This window comes from Megascapheus bottae, chromosome 25 (genome assembly GCF_031878675.1).
Source record: "Megascapheus bottae isolate mThoBot1 chromosome 25, mThoBot2.hap1, whole genome shotgun sequence".
NCBI classification, from domain to species: domain Eukaryota; kingdom Metazoa; phylum Chordata; class Mammalia; order Rodentia; family Geomyidae; genus Megascapheus; species Megascapheus bottae.
The window spans coordinates 10,939,778-10,949,839 of NC_143533.1; the positions used below are offsets into that span (position 1 = coordinate 10,939,778).

The 10,062-nt window shown below is 46.5% G+C and overlaps 1 protein-coding gene across 1 annotated transcript; it reads left to right on the forward strand.

Annotated features, from left to right (window-relative positions):
- The first annotated feature begins 447 nt into the window (after positions 1-447).
- On the forward strand, positions 448-2,181 carry C2cd4b (C2 calcium dependent domain containing 4B). Its single transcript, XM_090358264.1, has 2 exons — positions 448-805; positions 1,023-2,181. The coding sequence occupies exon 2, from the start codon at positions 1,069-1,071 to the stop codon at positions 2,179-2,181; it is 1,113 nt and encodes a 370-aa protein (XP_090214390.1). The 5' UTR covers positions 448-805; positions 1,023-1,068.
- Positions 2,182-10,062: the final 7,881 nt, after the last annotated feature.

A 10,062-nucleotide genomic window follows, 5' to 3' on the forward strand; every position in this document is an offset into this window, starting at 1 on the left:
AAGTGCAGAAGGGGGCAAGACGGACTTCCCTGGGCGCAGTATTACATGCTTTTGCCTTGAGGATGCTGTAAAAGTCCACCCCCTTTGTCTTTCTGGTGTTTTGCTTTCAAATAAATTTGAAACGCATACATTCCACGAGATATTCAGCACTCTTTCATTACATAGTCTTTGTGTGAGAAGACTTTTTGCCCAGCCCAAGAATATTGTAAGTAATCTGAATAAGTTTAAGGTAAGTGAGGCCAATGCATTTTTCTACTTAAGAAAAAGTTCTATTTCCCTTGAGTTCATCTGTGAGTGCCAGCATCCTAATTCTAGGGACATTTGTACCTAGAAGTACCTTAAAAATGTCCTGGGAGACATGTTCAGGGAGAGCAAGAGGATCTGACCACCTGAGCCAACGGAACTTCCTGTTTCATCATCATGCCTCACCTTGTCCAAGATGTTTCCAGCCACCGATTCTTCTCTGGCAGGGGGGGGAGGCAGGGTGCCCTCTCTTTCTTCACGTGTAGCTTTTCCCTGTGCTCTGGACTTGGCACTCAGCACACGTACAGGGTACAATAATAGGGTTCACCAGAAGCTGTCTGCTTCCTCAGGCCGATTCTCTCTCAGACCTGTGTGGTAGGCTGGGGTGCCTTGGGAAAGCTCTTGTCCTGCGTCTCCAGGGATTGGGCTTCTGACAGCTGGGCGGGACTTGGGCTTTGATATAAAAGGGCACCACTGTCTCAGCGGTGGTGCTGAAGCTGGTGCTCCCCAAATCCCCAGCTGGGTACAAGCAACTACACTCAGAAAAACTGCCCAAGAGAAGGTCTGATTTCTGTGTTCAGGTATTTACACGGATGAATAGATGGGTGGGGGGCGGTGTGAGTGCTCGAGAGGCTGGGAGGGTCCTGTATCACAGACGTTCAGATGTGTGAGAGTGTGTTGCGGGAGTGTGTGTGTGTGTGTGTGTGTAAAATCCAGCCTGTCCCACGAGGACCTGGCTGCTTCCTGGCACCCCGACTTAGTGCTGCCTCTCCCCGCAGGAGCACGTCTACCCTACTTGCTGCCCTCAGCTCCAGAATCCCAAGAATGCGGCTCCTCGAGAGACTCCGCACCTCGGCCCCGGAGCCCGCCTTCTCCAATGTGCTCACGCCGGCTCGAATCCCGGAGTTCTGCATCCCGCCGCGGCTGCCCCTGCCCTACCCCTCCCACTCGTCGCCTCAGGACGCGGCCCTGCCTCGGCGCTGCGCAGCCGAACCCGACCTGTGGACCAGATTGGCCGATGACAAGGGCGCGGGGAGCACCGACTGGGACCCGCGCTCGCGGGCCGCGCTCTCGCTTCCCCACCTGCCCCGCGCGCGCACCGCCTACGGCTTCTGCGCGCTGCTCGAGAGCCCGCACACGCGCCGCAAGGAGTCGCTTTTCCTCGGGGACCCCGGAGCCATCGCGCCTCTGTGCGCCCCAGACCCCTACTCCGCACCGCGCCCGCGGGCGCACACCCACTCCGCGGGAGCCATGAGGCCAGGACCAGGACGGAGAGGGAAGCGCGACGCCCCCCTCGCGTCCTCAGCCGCCCCCGCCGGCCCCCAGCCCACCCCGGACTCTGGCGCTCCGCGGCCCCGCGGGCGCCGCCTCCTGCGCGCCCCCGATGGGCTGCTGGGCCGCGCGCTGCGCGCCTGCAGGAGTCGCGGCTCGGCCCGCGCCCGCTCTGCCCGGGGTCGGGTCAAAGACAAGGACCAGGACAGGGACGAGCGCGCCGAGCCCCCGACCCCGGCTCCCCCTCGCCCCTCGCCAGTCCCAGGCCCGCGACCCGAGCGGCTGGAGGCCGAGGGCACCATGGCCTTGAGCCGCGCCGGCTGCGCCCTACGCTTGGCCGCCGAGTACTGTCCGAGCAGCGGGAGTCTCCGCCTGCGGCTGCTGGGCGCGCAGGGCCCGGCCGGGGGCGCCCTGGAGCCCCGCGCCGTCGCCTGTCGCCTCCGCCTGGTCCTGCAGCCGCCGGGCGCCTGGCGCGCGCCTCGCAGTGCGGGTTTGGGGCGCAGCCGCCAGGCCACCTCGGGGGAGGACTTCTGCTTCGAGGGCCTCAGCGAGGAGCAGCTGAGCCGCCTGGCCGTGCGCGTCCAGGCCGAGCTCAAGGGCTGCGGGCTAGAGCGGAGCCGCCGGCTGGGCCAGGGCGAGCTGAGGCTGGGCGCCCTGCTGCTCTGAGTGCGGGGCTCCCTGCTCTGCCCAGGGCCCCGCTGGACGCCGGACCCTCACAGCCTCTCACAAAGACATTCATTTTTTTTTTGTGAACAGTCTCATCTTGGCAGAGATAATACAGCACCTTTGTGAAGGATGGAATTTTTGTATTTCTGCCCTAAAAATTGTTCTGTAAATGGTATAGTATTTTTAAAGTGTTTTCCAATTTAGATAGCCAAGTGCATTTCATAGGCATTGGGACAGTTTCATTTTAAGGTTTATTCCACACCTCAATTGGAACAGTCAATTATTCGTTTAAGAACCTGGATATGAGGACAAGAAGGATCAAATGACTTGTCCAAAATGGGCAGGAAATTATTAGTATTCTCTAATAGTAATTATTAGAAATTTTAATATTCTAGATTTAAGCAATATAAATTTTAAGAACTTAAAATATTTTTTAAAAATTTCCATTTTAATCATGACTTAAAGTAACTGTGGGTTGTTATGATGGGTATTTATAATGATGACTATTGAACAGTAAGAATAACCTAAATAACTGGCTCTGTCAAATGCCCCCATTTCCAGTGACCAGCAGTAGATGACTAATGGCACTGCAGTAATCCACATCAAACATAGTATCTCTTATGTTTTTAATGTCCTTGGTGTTCAAGCCAAGTTTTCTTCATAAATACCTGCATGATGTTTGATTTTTTGGTAGGACATCTAATATTGAGACCATATATATTTTCTTTAAAAGAAAAATACTGAGACCAACTTATATATGTATGAGGGGGTGTCCTTTTTAAAAAAAAATAAAATAACATTGGTTGTTTTAAGAGCAAGCTCTTATTCCAGAAAATGTTACCATAACAATTGCCAAGAAACACTATGCATGTCCTGAAATAATGGTGCTTATTTTTAAGCAGAATCACTCAGTTCTTAGTGATCAAATAATTTGAGAGTGAGTAATCAAAAAAGAAAAACCTCGAAAGGTTTGAAATAGAAGTGTCAAACATAAAATGGTGTAATTTTCTAGTTACACTCTGTAAATGTAGACTGGAATGGCAAAGTTTAGAGTGTCCTAAGTAATGCAATCATCAAGAGTTGAAACCAGCACCAGTTCTAACTCATTTGGTTTCTGGTTGCTGCCTTGCTTATATATTTTGCTGATAGCACTATAGCCATAGTAAACCATCTCAGCTAAAAACAAAACAAAACAAAACAAAAACAATTCTGTTTTGCCAGAACCCAATGTTCTTGAAGATGTTTAGTAACACTAGATCATACTCCAGATTCACACAGAAAAAAAAACACAATATATCTGAGAGGTGTGATAAGAGATTTAAAAACAGAGTGGCACCAGTTTAACTGGTGGCTCATACCTATAATCCTAGTGTCTCAATAGTCTCATATCTGAGGCTCAAGGTTCAAAGTCAGCCCAAGTAGGAAAGTCTATGGGACTCTTATCTTCAATTAGCCACCAAAAAGCCAGCTCAAGCTTGGCCCTGAGTCCAAGCTCCAGTTACTTCCCCCTCACACACACACACTTAATAACTACTAGATGAAGTTGTCAGAAAGTGTGTGGCCTAGCCGTCTTTGCTGACTTAGGTCTTCCTTCCTTCTTTACAACCTGCCTGAGCATTGGTTTGACAAAAGTATCTCCATTATAATTCATCCTGGCATGGTGGCACATGCTTGTAATCCCAGTCATTAAGGAAGCAAAGATGGGGGACTGTGGTGCCAGACAAGCTCAGGCAGAAGCTGGTGAGACTCTCTCAAAAATAAAACTGCATGTGGTGGCACATTCCTGTAAATTCTAGCTACTTGAGAGACGCACATAGTAGGACCGTAGTTTCAGGCCTGCCTCACAAGCTCTAAGACACAAACTAAAAAGGCAAAGGGAATAAGGTATGGCTCAAATGGTCAAGCACTTGCCTAGCAATAGTGAAGCTTTGAATCCAATTCCCTGTACTGTCCAAAAAATATATTCTTGGAATATCAAAATGGTGATTCAAAGTTTTAGAGTTCAGTAAAAGTTCATGTGGGGGCCAGGAGCGTGGCCCAGTGATAAGAGTGCTCATCTAGAATGCACGAAGCCTTGGGTTCGATTCCTCAGTACCACATACACAGAAAGAGCCCGAAGTGGCACTCTGGCTCAAATTTGGTGAATCATTTAAGTAGACAAGAATTATATCATTAGAAAAACATGTGAGTTGAGATGGGGCTTAGAAAGTATTGCTTTCCTTCCAGGAGGGCTGACAAAGACTCTCTTTGAGAAGCAGGTGACAACCTCTCCCTTTCCTTTCTGAATTCATCTTGCAGCTGCTGGATCAGAAATATGAGCTCTTCAGTGACATCAGAGCTGGGACACTGTTGCAGAGGCAGTTCCTAACAGTCACTAGTTACAGCACCGCTCCATCTACAAATCTGAGTATATACACTCATTTTTTTTTTTTTTGGCCAGTCCTGGGCTTGAGCTCAGGCCTGAGCGCTGTCCTTGGACTTTCTCAAGGCTAGAGCTCTACCACTTGAGCCTAAGCACCACTTGTACCGAGGAATCGAACCCAGGTCTTCATGCATGCTAGGCAAGCACTGTAACCACTAGGCCAAACTCCAGGCCCCCACTCATTTTTTTTTTAAACAGCATAAATTCCAATCTTGAAGGACATGAGTTCAACTGTTATTTAGTATTTGTATCCCTTGGCTATATTATCTTTTCTAAATGCCATTTTTCCATTCATAGCCAAAGGTAATATTACCATACATGAAAATGGAAGGAAATAATAGCATTCAAATCCTCATCACAGTAGTTGGTACAGAGAACCACCCAAAAAAGATTAGCAATATGGTTTGCTTTTTCGTTGCTATTGGATGATGTTACTGCACTATCTCCCAAGCTTCTAGCTTGTTCAATGGATACTAATCTTGGATCTAGGATATCTTATCTAGGAAAATTACTAAAAATGTTACATTCATATGAATCATCTGAAAAACAATTACAAGATATCAAACTATGTGAAATGAAAAGTCATATAGACAAGAATTCATAAAAGAAGTAATCAAGACATGAGAGAGTCCAACACTTGTTTAATACCATCTTCTGTACCCTTTTATGAGGCTGTCTAAATATTAGGTCTGTTTGTTTTACAGCTGTATATGGAAGGACTTTTGTAAGTAGAGCCTGGTGGTCAGAAAAGTGGGAAAAGGGGAAGGCAATGATTTAAACTAGGCCTCGGGGACCCAAAGAATTAACTGGACTTGGTGTCCACCAGAGGGAAGAGGAAACGGCATCCTAAGAAAAAGAAAGTTTTGGAGCCAGGATAAGTATGTGTTATATAAAGAGAGTTTCTTAGTCTCCAGCAGCTCCCAGGAAAAATATCCCTGGGTGATCATTTAAACTTCTTGGCACAGAAAACAAAAACAAAAACACACAGTCTTGTAACAATTATGAGAGAACAGTCAAATTAATGGCGGGTAAGAGTTCATTACCCTTGGATAGCACTACTTCTCTGTTTCAAAATCATTTTGTTGCGTGATTAATCGCATCATCAACAGCAAGAAGTCTAAGCGTTTTTGAAAAGTGAGTAATTTGAAAAGTGAAGTTCGGTGCTTAAAGAAAAGACAGTTATTACTTTTCCTTTCTTTCCTTTTTTTTTTTTTTTAAATTTGCCAGTCCTGAGGCTTGAACACAGGGTCTGGGCACTGTCCTTGGGCTTTCTCAAGGCTAGCACTCTATTACCTCAGCCACAGCACCACTTCCAGCTTTTTTCTGTTTGTGGTACCAAGGAATCCAACCCAGTGCTTTATGCCTGCGAGGCAAACACTCTACTACTAGGCTGTGCTCCTGACCACATTTTTATCTTATGTAATCGGCTTTTCTCAAGCCTAAGATTCTTTACTGGACTAACACTGAAATTTTGACAGGCATTTACCAGCCTTAAATAATTTAACATTTTTTCAAACACCCTCTTCAACGGAGAAGAAAATTCAGGAAAGATGGCAGAATTTAAAACCCATACGACAAGTGGGAAATAATGTCTTCATCTTTATAGATGGACAGAGGCAAGTTCAGAGAACAAAAGGATTTTCCAGTTTTATAGTCCTGGTGAATGATACTTCCTTACCCGCTACTATGTGTTGTCACCTCTCTCCCAAGTGAGAGGCGATGAGCCCCAGAGGTGCTACGTGGGCACCCGAGTGGGTATGTCCCTTAACTTTAGGAAAGACATAGATGAGGGACAAGGACACGAACACAGGCGTCCTCAGTGCAACTGGAGCCAGTTACCTAAAGGGGCATGGTGAGAGCTGCATGGCGTGCGTGCGTGCGTGCTGCGTGCGTGCGTGCGTGCTGCGTGCGTGCTGCGTGCGTGCGTGCGGTACTGGGGTTTGAACTAGGCAAGTATTCTACCCCTGGAACCACACCCACAGCCCTTTTTGCTTTTAGCTGTTTTCCAGGTTAGAGTCTTAACATTTATTCCAGGATGGCCTGCGTCTTGATCTTCCTATCTATCCTCCTATTTTCCTGAGTAGCCAGATGACAAGACAGCACACGTGTCCCTCTCCCACGTAGCCCCCTCCCTGAGGTGACACACCCACCTCACTCCTCACGGGACCAGCAGGTTGTTCTGCCCAGGACCCTACGTCGTACCCACGTGACGGCGCAAAGGGTCCAGGAACCACCCCCCCCTCCACGTGACGTGCCCCGGCTCCACACGTGACGTACCCCTCCACACGTGACCTGCCCCTCCGGTCCTCACAGAACCGGCTCCACGAGTATTTCCACCAAGCCAGGGGCTCTTACCCGCCTTGAGGACCCAGACTGACTGCATCAGACCCTCGAAGTCTCGAGGCCATGTGAGAACTGGTCCTGGTGTTCACGGGCCTTCGAGGGCTGAGGAGGGAGCTGCCAACCGCAAAACCACCGGACCCTCAGTCCTGGGGAGGGAGGGGGGCGGGGAAGGAGAAGGGGGCTGCAGGAAGGGCTAGGGGCGGGGCTCCAGCTTGTGGGCCAATGGCAGTGGGGGGGCGTGGTCAATTGAGGAAGTCTGGGCGGGACAAATAATGAAGGGAGGGTCAATGAGCTGTAGGGCCCCAGAGACAAGGGAAGGGCCTCAGTGACTGGAAGGCCCCAGTGACCAGAAGAGCCCCGATGAACGGAGGGGCCCCAGTGTTGGGAATAGCACACAGTGACCCGAAAAGCCTCCAGTGAGCAGAAGTTGTACTTCCTCTGCTTATGGGGGGCCCTGACACCAGAAGTAGGGTTTCAGGTGTGTGTGTGTGTGTGTGTGTGTGTGTGTGTGTGTGTGTGTGTGTGTGTGTGTTCTGGAGCCTTTACACTTTTTATTTAAAAGTTATATTTTCCCCTTGGAGGTTTTTCCTTTAGGGGAGGTTTTTAAATCACAAGTTTGTTTTCTTTAGTAGTTATTAGCCTATTCAAATAATTGGTGTCAGACTCAGGAGATTTAAGACCTTGACATATTTCATCGAAGTCCTTAAACTTACCTATGTAGACTTACTGGTGGAATTCTTTCTATTTTCCTTTTGTTGCCTACAGTTACCAAATTATCAATTGCATTTTTCCATGTATTTTTTTTTAAATTTTTTTCTCAACCTTGCTAAAGGTTTGTTGAATTTATTGTTGTTTTGATAATACACAGTGTTTATTTTGTTGACTGTATTTTTTACATCACCGATTTTGTTGTTGCTCACTATTTTGTTTCTTTCTCCTAATTTTTCTTTTGTTTCCCCTAGATTTTCGAAGCAGAACCTGAGGTGATTGAGACTTCTTCCCAACCCCTCAATGTGTGTATTATAGTGCTTATGCATTTTCCTCTCAACACCGCGTTAGGTATGCACTTGACTACTTAACCACAGCTCCACTTCCAGCTTTTTGGTGGTTACTTGGAGATAAGTCTTATGGACTTTCCTGCCTGGACTGCCATCCAACTGCAATCCTCAGATCTCAACCTCCTGAGTAAGTAGGATGACTGATGGGGCTGCTAACTTTTTAATAATTTTTAGTGTTTGTTTTTGATCCTTTAACAAATTTGTTTATTCTTAGCATTTGTGAGCTATTCTCCATTATAAACTTCTTTTGTACATTTGTGATTACTCACTCTCCCTCATTGGTCTGCAAGCTCCTGACCATGCTAGCTACCAGGCTTGAGAATCAGCATATCCGTACTATATATAGGACTGTATCAATATATAGTACTGTATATCAGTAATAAAGTATAGTACCTGGAAAATAATAGATATACTAAGTGCCTCTAGAATGGCTACCAGTGCTTATCCACAGATGCATCTATATCAAAGGGGAAGGAGAGAAAGTTAGATTCATGTTCTGTCAATGATACATGTTTCTGTTTAAAATACAGTCCAGAAGTTCCATGAGTCCTTAGTGGGATATAAATTTTAAAAAGCAAAGAAACAAAAAACAATGTTTGAAAGCTGGGAGTTGGAGGAAGAAGTTGTAACAGAATGTGAAGATTTCAAGATTTGAGAAAGAATAAAAAAGAAGGCTAGAGTATGTTGAATGAATTCATACTAAATATATGGAAACATTTGTCATATTAATGGAGCATTTGCATTGGTAGGAGTTATACGTTTATAATGTCATGCCTTCATAGGGCTTGTATTTAATACTTTTGAAGAAGATGTGGCTGTGTTTAAAATTATGTGCTGAAATGAAACTGGAACATTTGATTTGGTGGTAGAGTAATTTAGTATTTGCTGATTTTTATATCTTGTGAATAGCAGGGGATAAACTTACTAAATTAATGACAACTCAAAATTTCCCAGTGCCACATTTCCATGATTACCCTACACTTAAAGCATTTCATATTGAAATGAGAAGATTCTTAAAATGTTCTTCCTTTCATTCCCTAGAAAGAAGCCCTTGCTTTGTGACTTGTTAGGAGATGGTACAGTTAGTTTTCATGGTTACCATCACTTCTCATGAATTTATTTCCCAGTAAAATGTTGTTTAAAAAGAAAATCAGTGTGTGTGTGTGTGTGTGTGTGTGTGTGTGTGTGTGTGTGTGTGTGTGTGTGTATTTGAACTTAGTGTATGAATTTATAAAGGGATGCTGAGAAAGTGTGCTCTGTATTGCTAGGAGTGAGAGGCTGGGCCAGCCAGTGGTACAAGCATTGGCCTCACTAACCTGTTTCTAGAATGTTATACATACCTCCCTGGTCTTGATGAGCACTGCTGTCGGGACTCCACCTCCAGAGCTCTCGCCCATCTCAGGACAGTCTTTCCTCAGTCACTCAGCTCCACCCCCCTCTCTTGTGAACTCACTGCATCCCCCCTGCTCAACCCATGTCACTCAACAAGGATTTCTCTAGCTACCTGCCACATGAGCTATCACGAGGTCATAGTCTTGCACTCCTTCCAATCACCACTCAGAATGCAACCAACCAAAATGATATATGGGTATGGTGCTGGCCCTTTGCTTCTTGCCCTACAGGAGGGCAATAGCCAGCAGACTGACCCATTCACATTTGTATGTCCGGGCTGACCCAGCAGGAGCCTTGGTATGTGATCAGTGTTACACACACACACAGACAGACAGACACACACACACACACTCTGAACACAGCGGAAATGACCCCAGACGTACTTGCATCTGTCCAAGTACCTCATTGTTACCCCAATACTGTCTCTGAAATGTGTTAGAGTCTGTGAGGTTAGCCTAGTGGTAGAGTGGTTGCCTGGCATGTATGGAGACCCTGTATTGAGTCCCCAGAACCAGATACAGAGAAGAAAAGCCAGACATGGTACTGTTCACAAGTGATAGAGCCTTGAGAAAGCCCAAAGTCAGTGCTCAGGCCTTGGACTAGAAAAAAAAAAACCCAAAACAAAAAACAAACAAACAAAAAAACACCTGAGGATCTTACACTTAG